The sequence below is a fragment of the Neodiprion lecontei genome, chromosome 7 (genome assembly GCF_021901455.1).
Source record: "Neodiprion lecontei isolate iyNeoLeco1 chromosome 7, iyNeoLeco1.1, whole genome shotgun sequence".
Classification (NCBI taxonomy): Eukaryota; Metazoa; Arthropoda; class Insecta; order Hymenoptera; family Diprionidae; genus Neodiprion; species Neodiprion lecontei.
In genome coordinates, this window is record NC_060266.1 from 4,254,456 (window position 1) to 4,276,011 (window position 21,556).

Genomic DNA, 21,556 nt, shown 5'->3' on the forward strand with positions numbered 1-21,556 from the left:
TTTTTCAGTTTCATTTAAGGAAATCGGTGGAAGAGATTCGTCTCGATTTTGTGCATCGATGTTCTTAATTGATTTCGCGTCGAGAACACGTTCAATTCTCTAATATTCCCGGAATTAAGTACGATGAAAAAAGCAATATAATCCGAGATGATGAAACTTCATTCCGAGGGAATAAACGTTGGTCCTGTTTTCTTCGACTGGTATAAACCATAACGATCGTTAACTCGGAGGAAACTGGGGAAAACGGGAAATTACTTCAACAGCTGTACGGGATGATGTCATTCATCACCGCCCATACACTACACTGGTTATTACCGAAAGTTGAGAGGCTCGAGATTCGCTCGAAAGCAGCTTCCACTTGCTGCAAATACATTTGCCGATTCTTTGCTCAATCGTTCCATTATTCCGCTTTCTAAAAAGGAGAAACAACACCGATTCAATCGTTAAAAGCCGAAATTTACCTCCGATTACAAAAAAAAAGTCGATTGCAATTCGTTACATCGGACTTGCGTAATTTCAAACGAGATACCGTATCTTTATTAATATCAAAAGCACCGAACTTGAACTTGAAAATAATAATATCATTTTCAACAAACTATGCGTAAAATTCTATTTTACGCACTGTTATTAGTGCGTAACGTGTCACTTTTCGATACCGTGCGTAAAATCGAATTTTACGCACTTATTGCATAATTTACCATTTCCACGTACCGTTCTGCTTTTTATTCGTTATATTATTATTTTTTCATCGCGATTTCGCACGCCTTCGTGAATTATCCTTGGAGTAGAAAAGGCGAGGAGAAGAAACCAAGCGACTGCATCCCGCGGAGCGAATTTCATCCCGACGGTGTGAAATATTTGCGATATTGGAGATCCGATCTCCGAGCTGTACTCGTTGAGTCCGTGCATCTGTCCCTCGGCTATGGCGAACGTCTTATACAATTCTAGCTCTATTGACTTTCAATACTTCCCGATGATAGGTTCCACCTTCTCGCGGAAGACGAATGGATTTGTTCGATGCGGGAAAATCGTCTCCCGTAGCGCAAGCCAGCATATTTGCTGACCCGGTAGACGCTACTCACCAACCATATTTATCACCGCCGGAATTGGCTCTTATTGGTGCCAAAAGACGATTCAAAATCGACGCTGCAGCCAAGTGATGTCAAAAACGCCACGATTCGAACACCTCGAAACTGATTTTTATCGTTTGCGTATACACGTTGTAAAAAAAAAAAAAACAAAAAAAAAAAACTACTCTAATTATGTCACTCTTCATAAAATTTCACCCGAGTCAACTTCAGAATTATTTATCTGGTCAAAAAAATTTGGAACTGAATATGTGACAAGCCTGGTGAGAAAAGCGTTTATCTTGAAATTACGGATTGAGATCAATCGTTAGGTTTTTAATTCAGTGAAATTGTATTTGACAATTTTCTAAACTCACAGTGTTTTTTATTTATTTCTTTTTTTTCTGATTTTGATCTCATTATTGGAATTTCAATTCGATAACTTGCGTTATTCGATTCGATTACTTTGCGAATAATTTTCGAACGATGATGAATTTTCGGAAAGCTTGAATAGCGTAAATCTGATTTAATGTCTAATTACATACCAAGGCAGTAATACGTAAGCTCGAAGATGTTAATTACGGTCGAGTAAATAATGTCGAAAGTGAGCTTCGCGATGCAAAAGCCTCGTTGTGAATTCGTAACGAATGCCGGGGGTGTAAGTTCGTTAATTGATAAACAACCCTTCGCGTTTCCTGTGTTAGATTTCCCGGTTAATGGCAAGGGCGAAGAAAACTCTACGAGGATTAAATATAAAATATTCTCATCCTTTCTACCCGCGGAATTACAAATCAACGATCGAGGGACGACGGACCGGGCGGTTAATTTTAAGAGAGAGAGAGAGGGAGAGAATAATTGACGTCCAGCAGCTCTCTTCGTTTCTCTTACAGTCCAACGAATCAACACGGCAAGCAAGGATTCCGCGGTGGTTAGAAAAAAAAAAAAAAAAATTGGAGGAAACGTTACGTCGGGAATGTCGATTATCTCTCGAGTTAACGCGGGTTTAAGTAGCCGTGAATGTACGAAATGGATCGCAATAGAATCCGGTACTTTACTTTCCATTAAACTTACAAATCCTCACCTCGTACATATATATATACATATATATATATATATATATACATATACACCTATTAGGTATATTTCCTCTCTTGTTTCCACCTCTCGAAACGCCCCGGGCCTTTTCCTCGATTATTCCGATCGACGTTCTCCACATCAATTAAATACTGGATTCGTATTTGAGATATTTTCATCAACGTTCGTTCTCTGACAAAATTATTCCTCTCGTGTTCAAATTTTCGACGGGGGATTTTTTTGTTTCAAGGGTGAAGGTCACTCCGACGCCCGAGAAAATATAACAGATTTTTAAGAAATTTTTTTCACAGCGAGAAACAATTAACAAAGGGATCGAATATTCTTCGTATTTTTTATCAAGTGTATATTAAATTTGTCTTACATGTGAATTTTTGTTGGAAAATTTTTCTAATTAACAAAGATATGGGCTTCGACCTAACGACTGATAAAAAAAAACTTCCACGCCGTTGCGTCGTTGATATAACGGTGAAGGGTTATCTGAAGATAAAAAACAAAATTTTATCAATATTTTCTAAAAATGTAGCTATCGTTGTATCTGACAATTTATTTGATTTTTTTTTGTCCCGTTTCTTTACTATCTACAATAAATTATTACCAATGCCACGATGGTGGGTGAATTTTTTTATTAGTCGTTAAAGCCAAGGCCTAACATTTTTGTTAGTATTAGATATTTTCTAATGAAAACTTCTAAAAAAGAAGTTCAATATACACTTAATAATAAAATACCAACAATCCGATCCCTTTGTTAGTTAGTCATCCCTGTGAAAAAAAATCTTAAAAATCGGTAATTTTTTCGAACATTATAGATGAATGATTTGCGATATTTTCAACCCTCTAATTGCCATTGTAGCATAACATTTACATGGGCGAAAGAGTTGTTTAAAAAAATATCTTCTTCAATTTCAATGTGAAAGTTTTTAACTAATTTCACAAACAGTAACGCACTCTCAAGAAAAGTTTTCACTGAATATTTTGAATTTGAAAAACTTTTTATTCAGGCATGAAAACAGAAAATCTCTATTTTCAGAATGTGTAATATTTCAAAAATTTTGTATAAAATGAAATGATTCTTTTTTATGGGAAAGAGGCTTGGCTGTTGAAGTGTTGGAAAGACTTTGTTTCGAGTTTTCATCGATGATGTGGAAAACCGATGTTTCACACGCTGGTATAACATTAATTTCATCCAAAGTTCGGACGATCAACAAGTGCGGACAAAGTCTGCGGTGTAGGCTTCGAAGTTGGCTGCAAGCATCCGCGGAGCAAACTTACGTTGGGAATTCGGTCCGGTGTTGGCGGTCTCCGGTATAGTTGAACGAGGTTTATTTAACGGACTTTGGCTCAGCATACTTGACTGGAAACTTGGTTAAACAAGTGATCGTTAATGCGGTGTGCAAGTCTGGCTGTGGTGGACCATTGTTTGGTTTGTTAGTTGCTATCCCAGAGATGGAATGCTGGGTCAGCAGATGAATCGGACCTCCATGTGTGCCGGACTCCTACTGAGCACACCTTCGACATTGTACCTGTTACATTACCCTCCGATGTACTTTCGGAAAACTTGCGAGGCTTTACTCGAAACTCTGGTACGCACGAGTTCCGCAAATTTCAAAGTAGCTAACCAAGCAATTATAGTCGAAGAATAAGACTGGTTCCGATAACGTTTGTCGAAAGAAAAAAAAACGAGATTGAAGTAGTTTGTCATTTTTTTACCATTGAACGAATATAACAATTTCACTCTCAACGCGTTAATTTTTGGATAATAGTCTTCCGACCAAAGAATTCACCTCGTCACTTTTACTCGTGTGTGTAATAAAGTTATTTCCAAGGAATTCAAAATTATAATTATACCGAGAATATTTAATTTGAAACGGATATGAAAAGCTGGACGAAAAAACAGCTTTTATCTCAGAATTCGCGTCGTTCGACGATTTTTATTTAATTTTTTTTTATTTCTCTCGCTAAAATTAACTTTCTTACGAGAAACGTGCGCGGGGGGACGAAGGAAGAGGGATTGAAAAACCGTGGCTTGTCAAAGATAAACAAATTTCAAGAAATACTCCGGCTCTTTTCACCCCTCGCGCTGTCACGACGAAAAAGTAATAAAGCGTGAGCTCTGCCCGCCTTGCGTAACATTTCGCCGCGTGCTATCTTGTAATTTTAAAATACCCGAGAACGTTTGCTCCTATTTTATGAGCTCCTTTCCGGAGATAATCCGAAATCAGAGCGATACGTCCTCCCCTCGTGTAATGGCTCCTTAACCAGAAGCTGGACCGGTCGCATGGCGATAGACGGATGCAGGGTAGTAATTTACATAAGTCTCCGGATTTTATACGACCGTTGAAAACTTGCGGTGAACATTTTTCAGGGTAATAAAAATCGCCATAAATATTAACCGCCTCAAAGGCGGAAAATCCCTTATTCGGTCTGCTTCGATTTCACTGAAATTATTCGCAAATCTCTGTACGTAACATCCGGAGAAAGAATTTCTCGAGTTTTGTCACAAATATCGTAAAAAAAAAAAATGTTACCTTACTCACGAAATTTGGTCGGAACGAGAATTCGCGTTGCGAAATGAAACGATATTTAAGTTAACATAACGTAACATTTTCTTTCTCTCATTTCTATATCCTTCAAGGATACATTGAGAAAAATTTTATTTGTTCTAGCAAGTCGAAAAATTCGGTAAAACAGGTATCGTTGAAAAAACTAAGGACTCAGCGATAACCGGAACTAAAAATTTCTCTCACAGTGTGTCGACACAGTTTTCTTTTTTCAGATTTATGAATTTTACTTCATATTTGACAAAGAGATTTGGGAATTTACGTAAAACACTTTCTAAAATGAAAATCTATTCGGCCCTTTAAGAGCACAGAATTCGATCAATACATTCTTCGCCAAAATATGCGTTATATATAGGTACATATATATATATATATATATATATATATATATATATATACATTGTAAAAGCTCTCCTGTATTACAACACTTTGAAAAATATCTATACTACGATTCACGTTGTTCCTAAATTAATGTGAAGTTTTACGTTTTTTTTTATTTGCCATTGAAACGCGACACGTATTGTGTTTTTCCGCAAATCGTCCTTTCTCCAATCGAACTAACGCACTTCAACGTTTTCCATTGCAGTTACACCGATCGTTTCACTCAGAATGGGATCCTCTTTGAAACCGGAGGAGATTAAAGAAGGCGATGACGTTTATTTCGAATGCAATGTCAGGGCGAATCCGAGAAGCCATAAACTTGTATGGTTTCACGAGGTGAGTATCAAATCTTCCCATTTCATTCGCTATTATTCGTGATGAATAACGATCGTCGTAATATCGAAATTTAAGTTTTACTCGCTCATTGTCAGTAAAAATAAAGAAAAATAATAACATAACTGCGGACTTGCTTTAAAAACGAGAAAAGGCAAGAACAAAAAAAGAAACAGTGCGCGAGGAATTATTTCGTATATTTAATTTCGATAATACGTAATCTGAATTTATTTTTCCTTATGTTTCAACAATCATTTTTTACATCAGATAAGAATTTAACGTAAAATTCGGACTTGCTTCATTTTGTTTCACGTTCCGAAAGGAGCATTGTTTTCGAAATATTCGTCCCAATGTCTTCTCGACTTACAAATTTTTGAAACAATTTGAGCTGCAACTTTTTTTTCACACTTGATAAATGAATTCGAATACGAAGAGACGTTGAATAAAAAAAAAAAAGTAATAAAAAAAAGAACAAGCGACAGCTCATAAAATTTACCAACTTGTTTGAGTATTATACCGACTATAAACTCGAACTAATGTTTGTAGATATGTTATTTGGTAAATTTGATGATTTTTAGAACGCCAAATTTTTTTTATCGACTACAGATGTGAATCATCGAAAATTCGTAATTCAAGAATTAACGGATTGATCGAGATGGCGAAAATGTGCGAGTAGAAAAAATATGGTATAAAATTGATGGAACGTAAAAGATTCAACCCTCAAATCTTATCCATTTTCAAAGCATAATACCTCGTAAGATATTCCGTGGGACTTATAAATTTATCACGGCTGTTTACCGTCTGCGGTTCGCGATCAGAATAGAAAATTACTATCAAACATCGTATCTATGAATATGCAGAACGCGAACGGGGAGCGAAAACAAATCCGCGCAACAACGCCTGAGGTAATAAATTACCGGGTGAGTATCGAGATCTGAAAAATTCGAGGCCGGGACGAAAAAAAAAAAGAAAAAAAAAAAGCAGGAAAAGCGTAGTAACACAGAGCCTGCCTATTGTACGATATAACGGGCGTCGTGTCTCCACCTCAACCGGTTATCATGCAGTCAATTTTCTCACCCTCATAAAATATTCATTCGAAATGAAATATACCCTGGCATTCGATGCTTTTCGAGCTTTTCGAGTCTGAAGCAAATTTAAATACCTTACAAACCGGACGTGAGAAATTTATCGAATCTATTGTCGGTCTGTGCGTGCGGGCAAAAAATGAAGAGATAATTTTTACAATTTACGAATTTTACGAATTATTTGTAACAACGAAACTTGACATCGAATTCCGGTCTCTGACTCTTCGTTGTTTTATTCTTAAAAAAACAAAAAAAAAAAAACATGGAAGACGGTTATCAAAAATATTCATAAACTCCACTGCAATTATTCTAACGTTTTTTACTAAGTCATTTAAAAATTATTTCAAAACTCGTTACTCCGAGACACGTTTGTGTGCTTTTCTTTTTTTTTTTTTTCTCTTGCTAAAGAATGAAAAAAATTTAAGGATCAAACTTCTGCCGAACTTCCGTATTCTCATTAATGTAGAATGAAATCAGGCTTCAGATAAAAGTGCTTAGTCGACGATGAAGGAATCGTTAAGCATCGGTTATGTGCGAAGTTGTAATACAGAAACACGACGGTATTGCATAAATATATATATATACGTATATATATATGTATGTATGTATATTTTTGGCAATAACTTCATTCCCGTGTAATCTCAGTTTCCACTGAATTAACCCCCGGCAGCTTTGGAGAATGGGACAAAGTTGGGCCTCGAACAAAAGGCTTCAAGGAATTGTTTTTTACTGTTAACCGGATATTAAACTCGTTTATTTTCCACCCCTTTTGCCTCATCGAGTTTCATCCGGTAATCCGGCAGATAACTGGGAACTCTTATCGATGAAAGTAATGCAAGAATCTGCATTTCTAAGAGGGTGATTTATAATAATAATAACGATAACGATGTATAACGTATTTATCGCGCTTCTCGCGATTAGTTCAAAATTTACAAACGCGTTGCGCCTTCGATTCCAAATCCAACTTGACGCTGTAAAAATCAAAATTTAGCTCTGACAATTTTTCAAATATCATCAAATATCGTTTGATAAAAATAACATCTATATTTAAGAGATAAAAAAATATATATATATGTATTTTCATCATAATTACGAATATTTACAACTTTCGCATCGACAATTTTCGCATCGCGTCAAACTTGCGAGATATTTTGTGAAAAATTTCGCGCACGAATAAATATCGTACGGATTTATCGTATGTACGCACAAATTTGAAATGATCGGTCGTATTTTAGGGATGAAAATATCAGCCTCACGCAATATTCGTGCGTTCAGGCTTTTCAATCAGTTTGATAGTTGATTATTATTATTATTATTACTATTTTTCTCACAGTACAGATTTGAGAAATGTAATTTTGTCTCGGGCAATCGGAATGTTGTTCAGTTCTTTTTTTTTTTCTACATTCAATATTTATAAAACGAAAACGTAAGCCGGCAGGAAGTATCGATCGAATAAAAAAATGTTATTTCTCATTCGAAACGTTTTGTCTGCGGTCAATTTTTTGGATATTAAAAAAATGTTTCAATCCGGAGATCAGTTTTTTTGTTTGTTTGTTTTTTTTCTTCTTATAACAAGCCGAGTTAATGTTCAAAGGGATTTAATCTCGGAGCTGTAATAATTCGTGTCTCGGATGTTGATGGGGTTGAATTTTTTTAATCGTTCGGGTACGAAGATATTAAACATTATTATTTTGTTACGAATATATATACATACGAATCTGTGTCATGGTGATATTACACTTTCAAAGCTTTTAAGCTTTCTCTCTCTCTCTCTCTCTCTCTCTCTTTCTCTCTCGTTCTCGTTGCATTGTAATTTTCCAAGGATAACTTTTCCCTTTCGCAAAACTCGTTTCCTTCACTTTTACCGCGGTCGTGTCATTGAACGTCCAACTTTTGTAGCAAAATTGGACAGCTTCGTTATACTTTTCTCGCTGATTAAAACCGGCGGAATTCTCTCGCGGATTCGTCGAACAAAATATGGGTCAGCTGAAAAACACTCCAACATTATCAAAATGGAATATTAATAATACGTATCCGTTTGAAAATTACCGATATTAAACGTCACGTGTGAATTTTAAATAATCGTAATCAATTATCATGGTCCAAGAAATTTTTCTTTGATTTTCAATTTTTTTTTTTTTTTTGTTTTTGTTTCTTTTTTCAAAACCTCTCGAGTTTCAAAGTTCAATATATAACAGTGCTCAAGGGGTTTTTCACCATCGGTGGTAATAATTTTAACAATACTGATTCCTGTGGTTATGAATTTATTAATTTTTTTTTTTTTTTTTTTTTTTGCAATGCTTTTTGTTTTTATTCAGGGTGGCGAACTTCATCACAACGTATCCGGCGGCATTGTTTTATCCGATCATTCGTTGGTTCTGCAAGGCATAACGAGAGAGTCCGCAGGAAAATATACATGCCTCGCAGCTAACACCGAAGGAAAGGAAACGTCGAACGTCGTGAACCTGAACGTCATGTGTAAGTTGAAAGAGTGCAGATTTTAGTTGGATAATAATTATCGTCGAGGTTTTACTTTGTTTCGTTCGGTTTAGTTTAGTTTCGTTTTATTTTGTTTTATCTTATTGCAAAATAGGCAATTAATGCAAACTTTTGAAATTGATTAGACTCCTAAGCTACGTTGGTTTTTGTACGATTTTGTGAAACCATATATTACTGACACTGATTTTCACGAAAATATGAAACAATATCGGAATTGACATCGAAAAAATAATTCGATTTCAGCGAATTTGTCCAGATTAAATTATACTTTTTCAAATGAAAGTATTTAATAAAAATTCCACGAATCTACCGCATTTTAATCAAGTGTAAAACTCAAAACAAAATATCCATGTATAAAATATAACTAGCTGTAGTTTGTCGTTTCACCGAATTTGTGCAAATTGAACAGTGTATTTTTAAAAGAATATATTAATTAAAAATCTATCGAATCTGCTGCATTTTCGCAGTCGGATTCAAAACAAAAAGTCCGTGCGGCGGTATAATTATCTTCTTGTTTATACTTGGATTGCTTGGATTATTGGGAAAAGCTTACGATTACGAATTTAATTCGGAAGTAATGCGGGCATCATTTTGAAAAAATGAAAAAATTGAAAAAAAAAAAAACTGAGGAATCAGCCGAAAACCTTTTTCCGTAGTTGCGCCGATCTGCAAGCACGTGTTGAATTCCGTACCGTCTAAATTCCAAAACGCAACACCGCCGCCTTTCAACGTGCCCGAAGAACTTCACGGCGCTCTAAAACACGAGACCATAGAATTAGTCTGCGAGGTCGAGGCGAGTCCGACGTCGGTCACGTTTCACTGGACCTTCAACAGCAGCGGCGACCTCAATGACCTTTCGCCCTCGAAGTACACCAGCGAGGGAACCGTCAGCAGACTGAATTACACACCAGCAACGGACATGGATTATGGGACCCTCGGGTGCTGGGCCAGAAACATCGTCGGCCAGTCAAAACAGCCCTGCTTTTATCAGGTCGTCGCCGCAGGTCAGTTTCCGTCGTAACCACTTCAATGGATTTACGTTATTTCGATTACGAATATCAGCGCTGAGAGAAATTTTTTGTTACGGTTACCGCTCGGTCCTCAACTATTTTCATTTTTTACCACGATCGACAAAATATAGTTCCAGGTAGAAAATGAAAATTAGTCTTCTAGCCGTTACCGGAAAGTCTGGTATCCGTTGCTATTCTTTCTCATTACGATCGCTGTTGCTAGATTTTCTTGCAACCGTTGCGAAAATTTAACGCTCGCGCGAGAATAAATTGACGTTAAAGCCTTGTTTGACTAAAAAAGTAGAGTAAACCTCAGAAACTGATTTTGCGTTGCAATAACCAAAAAAGGATCGACGATAGCGCAAAATGTTTACGCGTACCTCGTTTTTCGTAATTCCAACAATATTGAAACAGTTTTTTTTTTAACGATACCTGTTTTACTCAATTTTTCTAGTTACTGTAACAAATGCAATTTTTCTCAGTGCGTAATTTCTAAGGCCACTGCTCGGAATATTCTTTCGTTGTTTTGTTCGGGTTGCAACACTTGGATATTAACGGACAGGGGTAAAAATTCCGAAAGACAAAAAACTCGATTGGTCGAAGAACCGAAATCTTCGGAATACGAATGATCGCCGTAACGAAGTTGGTATTTTCGATAAATCATCCGGTAGAATAATCGTTCTCTCGAATGTTAATTTAACCGAACGATCTCTTGTTCGAAAAAGTATTTCCGTAACAGTCGGCATTCCGAATGGTCCAAACGCGGAATGCGGAGATATAGAGGAAAATTGACGGTACGAAATAAAAAATTTAGAGCGGCTGATATTTGGAACAGCCGGAAAAACGAAAATATTTGCGGTCGACAATCAAAGTTCAGAAGGAGCAAAATTAAGACCTGCAAAATGCAAAAGGGGTTCGATGAAAAAAATTTGAAACTTGCGAGATTTCACAGCGTAATGATGAACGGGAAAAATTGCCATGCTCTATTTAATTTGAGCTTTTAGTTCTGGAAATAAACGGATTTTCAATGTTTTATCAACAAACGTGTACATTTTCCTTCTTATTATTTTTTATGAACAAATTATTATGTTCATTACAGTTCATGTATTTATTTTTAAGAAAATTTATAAATCATTTGTATTCCGGACTCTTCTTTTCGGATATGATGCCTAAATCCGCAAATCCGACAACGAATCGAGCAGGAATAATAAATATTTTTGATTTTTTACTCATTAAACATTTAATTTTATACCGAATGATTGATTTCCTACACATGAGAAAAAAAAAAAAATATCGTACAAAAACAATCCAAGTATCAGAATCTAATCGTTAATATTGTTGTACAATTAATGCTGAAAGTTTTCTTTTTCATTCTCTCAGAAACGACTGAATTTTTCCTGTGTTTATTACTCAATGCAAATCGTATGAAAAACAGTAAAAAACAATCCCTTTCAAAGAAAATTCTTCACCGTTACATGAAAAACAATGCGTGTCAACTATATTTTTTCCTCTACTTGTTCATATAGTAATTTTTCTCCTGTAAAAGACTGTTGAGAATTTTTTTTTTTAAATTTTATTTCATTTATCGACAAGGGAAAATTGATTACATGTTAGTTGAAAATAAATTGAAACTACTTCGTTGCCTGAATTCTCATTCGATAATTAAAATCACTGGACAAAAATAAAATCCGGAATATTTGTATGTTTAATAAACTTTGTTTGATAAAAGCGTTACTGCGCTTTTTTCAACGGAATTAAGAATATTTCAGACTCAACTAGGTGCACCCTTTTACACTTTTACGTTCACCACGATTCGACGAGGCGTATAAAAAGAACATTCGTAGAAATTATAATAAAATCAAGACGCGACGTGCTTGCCAAGCCGAAGCAATACCGCGATTTTATTTCCCGCAGCAGAGTTTCGTGTTGTGTTGGTAATTTGCTGTCCTTTTACTACTTTTAAATGTAATTTCATCGAAGAAATCTTCAACGTACGTATCTCGAAACCTCGTATTTTCCACTCCATTTGAAATTTTCTTTCAGTTTCCTCGATTGGCATTCCGGCAATTTATTCGCCTTCAATGTTAATTTATAATTTTCTTACTTCAACGTCTCCTCTTCTTTCACTCCCACCTTGCACTGCGAGGTCAAGAAACAAATGAAAAAAAAAAAAAAACAACATTAATAATAAATAACGAAATATCGTAAAAATCGTCATTTTTTTTCATCCTTTTTTCGAAAAAATTCGACTCAACTGATTCAAATTTATATCTTTTTTTCTATCTCGTTGACTTTTTTTTTCCGCTCTCAAATATCTGTGTACCGAGATTTACTTGGTAGCCAATTTTTGTTCTTTTTTTTTGTATATATGTATGTATATTATATTCGAAATTTCATTTTGCAAACAGTAAATAATTTTTTCAAGTTCTTTGAATCGACATCTCCGAATTGTCAGAAGACTTCTTGTCTCATTTTCACGTCGTTTCGTTCCGACGTATAAGAAACAAAAAAAAAAAGAACATACGAATACTCCAATTTAATTTCTGGGCCGCAGTAATTTGTAGAATTTAATGAAAATTCTAATCGAAGTTCATCCCCGCACGCTTCAAGTTCCCCACCCGGTAAATCTATTACCGCGAAACTTTCCTATTCTATGGGTGTTATAACTGCAGGCTGTCGTCGATGTTGAACGAAACTTTTCATCGCGTTACCAAAACTCGAGTTTTCACTCGAAGCTTAATTTCTTTACTGAATAATCGTCGCGCTTAAAGCTGTGCAGAGAGAATTTTCAACCATTAGAATTCCTAGTTTTATAATATAACGTTTCCAGGATATTTCAGCAGGTCGTAATACATTTCATTCTATTTCTCGTCTGATCGAAATATATGTAAAGAGGTGAAATTCTCATGTCTCTCGCTGCAAGCTCGACGTCTAATTATATCCGTATAATTAAAAGCAAACTTTCACTCACTATCGCATCATCCTCTCTCACTTTATGTCCTTAACAAGACTGGTGTGGCAGAAAAAGGGGAAACTACGAGAACGAATCTTCAGAGCAAAAATAAAAGATAAATGAAAGAAAGAAAAAAAAAATATATCTGTATAATAATCAGGGTATTATACGTCAAATGTAATCAGGAGTTTAATCAGCTCTGCTCTCTCTCTCTCTCTCTCTCTCTCTCGCAGAAAGATCGGAATATTAGGTTCTTACAAGTGAGTGATGATTGCGCGGTTTAAAGTGTAAGTAGGTACGTATCACAAAGGAAAAACGTGATCCACACTGAGAAAAATTTCATTTGTAACAGTAACTAGAAACATTCAATAAAACAGGTATCGTTAAAAAAAAAACACTGTTTGAATATTGTTGGAATTACGAAAAACGAGGTACGCGTAAACATTTTGCGCTATCGTCGATCCTTTTTTGGTTATTGCAACGCAAAATCAGTTTGTGAGGTTTACTCTACTTTTTTAGTTAAACAAGGCTTTAACGTCAATTTATTCTTGCACGAGCATTAAATTTTCGCAACGGTTGCAAGAAAATATAGCAACAGCGATCGTAATGAGAAAGAATAGTAACGGATACTAGACTTTCCGGTAACGGCTAGAAAACTAATTTTCATTTTCTACCTAGAACTGTATTTTTCGATTGTGGTTAAAAATGAAAATAGTTAAAGACTGAGCGGTAACCGTAACTGAAAATTTCTTTCAGTGCAGTTGTTTTCAAGTTCGAAAAACCTCGAGTTTGTAAAAGAGAAGGAATTTATAAGAGTATTATTCCAGTTCGCTGTAATGCCGAAACACAGAATTATGCTCGACGGAAAATTCTGTTTCACTTTCTTGGCTTGTTTTTTTTTCTCTCTTATTTTCCACCCTCGCTCAGTTTTGTTTTTTTTTTCTCTCTCTCTCTCTTTTACGGAGTAAAAGAATCAAGCTCGTTTTCACCGGTCCAAAAATACTCAGAAAACCTCGACAAAGATCGTATATTCATAAGACTTGGAGAGCCATTTCAATTAAGGTTGAAATAAACTTTAGCCTGAAACCTGAAACAAGCAACACGAATTTCCAGTAGTCAAATATAACCGCAGGCAGTGATTCGGTTGATAGTGTTTTAAGATTTTTTTAGACCGATAAGACAATATATTTTAGTGTATAAAATTGGAAGGCATCTGATGAATTTTGGTTTTAGCAATTTTGTTTTCTATTCTTTATTACAGATTCGAGGAGAAGTAGATTTATAATGTGTCGGAATTTGTTAATATATTTGTATTTAATTCTTGTGAATGAATCAGAATCGAGTGAGAAAATTCTGAATGTAAAGTCTACCAAAGTTTTAAAAGTCAAACAAAGTATCGCGGTAGATATGTTTTTTCGAAATCGAAAGACATTATTTTTGTGGATCGGGATAATTTACTTTTTAAAATTGAAAAATCTCGTTGATTTTTTTGCTCAGACAGGAGCGGGGTTGAAATTCCGAATTTGAAAAGGTCGAAAAACGCCAAATAGCGAAGTTTTTGATGACGCAACGTAAAGTACAGAAATGAAACTTTGACGAAACATGAAAGTTTCGAATTGACCGAAACTCGGCTTTCAAAGTTCCTAAAATGCGAGAATGAAAAAATTGGAAAAATCTAAAGCACCGAAATTCTAAATAATCGAAGATTTTCAGTTCTGTGAATTTCTAGCTTCGTGAAATTTCACCACTTTGATCCGTCTTTGTTTCGGAATTTCGATATTTTTACATTCGGAATCCTAGTCGTTCCGATTTTCAGTGTATCCGATTTTTTTTTACACCCACTCGTTGAATTTTACCCCATCGAAAACTCGTTTTTCGTAACTTTTGAATTTCGAAACTTTGATCAACCGTCGCGTTTCCGATCATTCGAAACTTTGTTGTTTCTTCAAAGTTTGATTTTCGCCACCAAATAATTCGGAATTAAGCGCTTTCGGGAGCTTCAAACTCGCCTCCAAAGACAGTCCAAACTTGTATCGTATAAGTATTATATTTCTAATCCCTGTTTCATTGTCACAATTCGAACGATAATTCATAGACGAGTTGCTTTTCTTCCATCCATCCCGAACAAAGACCGAGTTGTACGATTAAAAAAAAAAAAAAAATTAAGAAGAAGAAAACGAATCACTAAAACAACGATAAAAATTGTTGCTACGGATCTAGGATAATCGTAAGATTTGGAATTATATCCTCGGGAGCTGCCGATAGTCACGGATCCAAGTTCTCCGGGGGATTAGCTAAGAAATGGCGTAATCTCTGTAAGCTTTGTCGTTACAGGCAGACCGTATCCTCTGCAAAACTGCACAGCATTCAATCTGAGCGGTGCTTTGATCCGGATATCGTGCATCGAGGGCTTTGACGGAGGGCTTCCTCAGAAGTTTGTGGCCGTCTCGAGCGATCAACGTTGGGAATCGGCGTTCCCTTACTGGGAACTTGATCTCCGCAAACCCACCGAGGCAGTAAGTCTCTACGCCGTTAATGCCAAGGGATCAAGCGATCCTGTCGTCATGGACAACGTGGCGCTGAGGAGCATTGCCTGGAAAAACGTTGCCGGTGAGGAATTACGTGAATTCATCGACGCAAGTTGTGCTTGCGATTTGTAGGAATAAGTTACATGGAGGTAACGAAATACGGTTAAACAATCGCAGCGAATATTGACAGAATTTACATTTTCGTAAAGCGAGCTTTTTCTTCGTCTTGTGTACTCTCAGGTTTAATAACGTTACCGTTACGAGTCAACTTTTCAAAGATTTCAAAAATTCAAAATGACGGGTTACAACGGTTAACGCGAATTTTGAGTCCGGGCTCCGGATGTCAAATTTTCATTTTGTTCCACGTAATTGATAAAAGAAAAAATTGTTTTATCAGCTAAAGTTTGCTTGCGAAGAAACCAGAAGGATGTTTCGTATTTTAAGGAAAGGTACCTATTTTTTCAAACATTTTATTACAAATAACAATTCTATAAAAATAATAATAATTTAATATAAATTTGTGTTCAAAAAAAAAATTCTATAACGACTGAGAAATTAGTAATTTTCGAAAATCTGAAACCTAGACGAGGGGTGGGGTTTAAGTTCCAAATTTGAAAAGTTCCGAAGTTCCGCCTAATTCCGAATTACTTTACGGCGAAACTTGTGAAGAAATCAAACTTTGGAGAAACAACAAAGTAACGAAGAAACTGAAAATCTTGGATCATTGAGATTTTTTAATTCACTCATTCTCGCACTTTCGGAACTTTGAGCGCCGGGTTTCGGACCATTCGAAACTTTGATGACGTTTTGTCAAAGTTTCATTTCTCTACTTCAAGTCTCGGGACTTTTCAAATTTGGAATTTCAACGCCGCCTCTGTAAACGACGTAATTAAAGAAGAGGGCAGAAAAAAAAAATTTGTCGCTCGTATTTTGGAAGCTGAAATTTATAACCTGACACATTTGTTTTATCGTTTGTTCAGGCACGAAGAAACTTTTGGCAATTAATATGAGCTAATATCTCTGAGCAGTAAATAAAGCTTTGGATTGTGGCCGAAGGTGCGGCGCCATGTGCGAACCCACTTTGTCAATGTTTAAACTAGTCTCCATAAATTGAGGCTCGAGTACGGACAGATGGGTATCTCAATGCTGAACGTGTATATATATATATATATATATATATATATATATATATATATATATATATATATATATATATATATGTATGTACTCGAGCTTTACGGTATATAACATGGCAAGGAACTTTCTCACGTAATCTCGTATTACGTGCTTCTCGCTGCAACGAAGTTAAAGATACAATCTTAAAAATCTCTGCGTCAACGAATGGTCTGGAATTGTTTCCTAGTTTTAAAAACCGACTACTTGTTTCAAAAAGCTCAGACAAATAACGGGCGATTTGATACCGAATGCAAATTTTTCCTTGCTTCTCGAAGGTAGAAAAAAGTTTTAAACAACCTTCGGTTGTTCAGCCTTCAGTTGTTTCAATTAAACATTTACAACAGAACTCGGCTCGTGAATCGTAATTATATTTGACTTAATTAATTTTCAATTCCTTGCGATTATTTATCGACGGTCAATTTCGTGAATCTTGCACAAAACTGAATTTTGAACTGAGTAATTTTTTTAAATCAAAAACATTATCGACAGTTTATCTTCTCCGTTGTATCTTGTTTTCTCAAATTGTTGCACAAAGCTGTTAGTGAAAACTTCAACGTCTTGATGCAAAATTTGTTAAAACAGTTAAGTGTGGTTGAAAAATGTTTTGAAATCTGTTAGTTTCAATCTTCTTTGTCGGAAAATTCATTTACGATTGAATCGAAAAGAATACAACGACAGCGGGGAATTGATCGGGATTAAATTTTCAGGAGATCCCGTATCGTCCGTGGATATGTCTCCGATTTTAATCGGTCTTGGAGGAACAGCAACGGGCCTCGGGTTAATCGTGACCGGGGTTTTAATGGCGCTGTGGAGGCGACACGCGGCAACCCCTGCGAAGCCTAAGCCTCCTCAGCCAACGATATCAACGTTCGCTGGAAAGGGTGACGAGGAGGACGGAAATCCGGACCTCATACCGACAAGCGAGCTCGGCAATCATTTAGGTGATTAATCCGAGGAGACAATTATCGTCGATAACGAAGAAAAAAATATGAAATTCCTTCCGAGTGTGTATCCCGAAAGCTTTTCAAAATTGCGTCAGTATTTTCACTGCGTAAAATTATTGCGGAGAGTACATATTTTTTTTTTCTTTTTTTTATTCTCTGCTCGATATATTACGGATTATATTTTTATATCGTTGCGAAAATCAATCGAGTCGATGAAAGAGAAAATTGAGGAATGGAAGTGAAATTACTCGAGCATGGGTTCACTTGTTAATTGCTGGGAAAATTGGATTTCAAAGAGAAATGAACTTGAAAAAATTCTGCGATACTCTTCAACTGTGACATTTCGAGGTAAATTAGTTGGCCACCTTTGGAAAAATGAAATTTTTAGTATGAGAAGAAAAAAATTCATGAAACAACAAAATACCGGAAAATGGATCGATTGGTTTTTCAAACAATCATGACTCAGTGAATTTTTAACGTTTCGAGATGGAAATTGACTGAGTAATTCTCAAGACACGGATATTTAAAAAAACAAATATGAATACACTGCGCGTTGAAGAAAAAGATATTTATTTGAGTCAGTAAAGTTAAATTTTTGTAAAAATAACGAATTAACGATTTTTACGATATTTCATTATTTATCTGGGATAAAATCAGATTATTTTTCCTGTTTTTCATACACTGAGAGAATTTTTTATTTCCATTCACCGGTCAGTCCTTAACTATTTTCATTTTTACCACAGTCGACAAATATAGTTCTAGGTAAAAAATGAAAATTAGTTTTCTAGCCGTTACCGGAATGTCTATCATGCGTTACTATTAATTCTCATTACGATCGCTGTTGCTATATTTTCTTGCAACCGTTGCGAAAATTTAATGCTGGTGCAAGAATAAATTGACGTTAAAGCCTTGTTTAACTAAAAAAGTAGAGTAAACCTCAGAAACTGACTTTGCGTTGCAATAACCAAAAGAGGATCGACAATAGCGCAAAATGTTTACGCGTACCTCGTTTTTCGCAATTCCAACAATATTCAAACAGTGTTTTTTTTTTTAACGATACCTGTTTTACTCAATTTTCGAGTCACTCTAACAAATAAAATTTTTCTCAGTGCATGGAATTTACGGTAAACAAAGCGTGGGTCCATTTCCAACGATCGTTTTTCAGAGGTTCGGTTCAATCTTACCTCTGATCTTTTACCAAACCTTGCACGTTACCGTCCAGGTAAAAACAAACCGTAAACGACGAAGCGGGTAGAGTAGGAAAAACGATAAAACATTCTCGCACAAATTGCTTCCAGAAGATACCCTCGCAGTTTGAAGGACCGATTTAATACCCCTCGGTGAATAAGTGTCCCGTTCTTAATTAAGTCTGGTGTAAATACGTAAGTTTAATCGCCAGAAGTCGGAAGTGGGTACGAATTGACGATCTCGTTCTATTTTTTTTTCTCTCTCTCTTTCCCTCCTTCCATCTACCTACGCAAAATACAGAATATAATGTCAAAATAAAGTTGCAATTCGATCCGCTTTTCAGACAGAAAGCTCACCATATACGGATCTCTTCCCCGAAGACCGCATCTCATCGAGGGCAGAGAAATGTCCTATGACGTCATAGAGGATCCCGAATATCCCCAGGCAGCACCCAACGTGAGTTCCGGTCGTCATCTGTCAGCTAGAAATTTTCTCTCCGCTGATAATGGTCTTACTGGTCCTAATTATACGACTTATCTGGACCAAAATGTGTTTCGATAGATTTTTTCATCTTTGTTTTAGAACAGATTTCGAGTAACCGTGGCTCGAAATAGAGAAGACTTGGAATTCATTCGTCACTGTCTTTTATTGCACGGTTACAACAACCTGGAAACTACGTATATATATATAGGGAATTCCATGCGAATCTGACCAACGTCTGACACACGCGTTTTCTGATTTTGTTTGAAAAAATTTTCTACAATTTTCCCAACACCAGATTTTTTATTCAACCGATGAATTATTTACAAGCATTTTAAGTACCAAAATAAAATTAGAAAAAAACTGATCCGTCGTGGGCACGGTTTTCAAGTGTTTTGAAAAGAAGATACAATTTTAAAGAATTTTAAAAAAGGATCCTTTTCAAAATCACGCTCAATATTTATACAAATAATCGAGCGGTAGAAGAAAAAATTGAACAAAAATTCAGGGTACTGTTACTGACTTGGGAGAATTTCAGACATTTGAACAAAAAGAAAAAAAAAAAAACAAACAAATCGTAAACGGCGAGGATCAGACGTTGGTTCGATTCGCATGGAATTGCCCGTATACGCGTATATTCGACTAATGCCACTGTCATTGTCATTGCTAAGTCAACCAGTCATCATTGTTGTATGACTAGAAAATTCACTCGGCGAAGGTTAGTCTTCGAAACACCCAAAGTGGAGACAATGAGCGAATGACTGAGGGTTTAATTCCATTGTCTCCGAAGGGATTTTCCCTGTGAAACTCACCTTTGACGATATGCTTGTGATATTTCGCCCCCATCAGCCTTCCTCGTCTTGCCCTTCCGTATTGTTTAAGAGCGTTCATTGATTACGTGAGGTGTTTATTTATTTTTTATTTTTTTTAATTTGTACCTCCCCCCTCACGTGAGATTTATGCTATAATTTTTAAATAATTAATTTTATTCGATAAGATTCATATTCAATATTGTCTACGTTAGGAATTGATTATTTAACACAAAATGTTGTCTGTTACAATAATGTTTGTTCTCTGAATTAAAATGTTGACGCGAGATTTTCATCGATCCTTGTTTTAATAGAAATTACTTCCCGCGATTCTGGAACACGATTGATTATTATTCAAGAATCGGTCTTGTCCGTTGTTTCAGATGTACTACAGTCTTCAGAGGCCTCACAGATACTCGGATACGATCAACAGGAGTACGACAACTATTCAGGAAAGCCGTATTTGAACGATGTTTTTTTTTTTTTTCTTTTACGTGGAAATTGTTGACGTGATTTTGAGAAAAAATTTGATTTTACCAAAGAAAAAAAAAAAAAAAGAAGAAGAGAAGAAAACTCGGACAATAATACGCGGCGAGTGTATAATTTCCGGGTGAGGAACGACTGTACCGAGTTGTGAGTTGCACGACTTATAGGTACCCATTTAATTATTATATACATATATATATATTATATATATATATAAAACACGATTTTGTAAATACTGTATATAAAATAAAACACATCAATTTCATGTTACATTAAACATCGTGCGCGTAGTTTTACAATTTACACGATGAAATTGATTGTTATGATGAAAATGATTAACCCTAGTCACTGAAACGGGGTCCCCATTGTTGTTGTTGACACCATAACCGACTTTAACTCATAATTTTAAAGTCAGCGTGATTGAATCAGGGTTGTTTGCGCTAGTAAAACGAAGAATGATTGAAAAATGTTCGGGGTCTCAGAGACCCCGTGTACGTATTGCGTGTTGTTTTACTTTTTTTGCCTGAAAAATTTCTCCCACATCCTCGATAGTTTTTTTTTGCCAAAACTAAGATCGGAGTCTATTTCTGAATCGTTGAATTATCTCTAAGAATTTTCGTTCAAGTCGCAACTGCGCGTAACGTAACGTTGCGTGGAGTAACAACGTTCCAACGTTTGCTTGGGTTTTGATTAACCCCGTGCAAGTAACGTGAAAGTTTTCATAGGCGTATGTGACTAGGGTTGATTTATCTAGATCGTGATAGCGAGCGTGCGGTAAGTGGACAAGATAACGAGGGAAAAAACTCGTCTCTAATTGATATTCTTTTTCTTTAGTAAATATCATCCGCATATCGGAACCTGCGGTCGTTTCAATAACGCGAGAAATAAGGAAAGACAGGAAGTGATGTGTGCTCATAAAACCGCAAAGAAAGATCCCGGATATCTGCCGACCACGAAGAGCAGA

The 21,556-nt window shown here is 35.9% G+C and overlaps 1 protein-coding gene across 5 annotated transcripts in view; it reads left to right on the forward strand.

Annotated features, from left to right (window-relative positions):
- LOC107219348 (hemicentin-2) overlaps positions 1 to 20,844 on the forward strand; it is a 165,580-nt gene extending 144,736 nt beyond the window's left edge. For 4 of the 5 annotated variants that reach the window (XM_046744892.1, XM_046744893.1, XM_046744894.1 and 1 more), the window contains 7 exons: positions 5,307 to 5,437; positions 8,838 to 8,997; positions 9,675 to 10,022; positions 15,316 to 15,591; positions 17,393 to 17,626; positions 19,161 to 19,273; positions 20,490 to 20,844. In XM_046744892.1, the coding sequence (XP_046600848.1) occupies positions 5,307 to 5,437; positions 8,838 to 8,997; positions 9,675 to 10,022; positions 15,316 to 15,591; positions 17,393 to 17,626; positions 19,161 to 19,273; positions 20,490 to 20,573 (1,346 nt within the window). In that variant the 3' untranslated portion in view covers positions 20,574 to 20,844. The remainder of the gene's footprint in view (positions 1 to 5,306; positions 5,438 to 8,837; positions 8,998 to 9,674; positions 10,023 to 15,315; positions 15,592 to 17,392; positions 17,627 to 19,160; positions 19,274 to 20,489) is intronic. The other variant, XM_046744891.1, reaches the window with a different exon arrangement.
- The last annotated feature ends 712 nt before the right edge of the window (positions 20,845 to 21,556 follow it).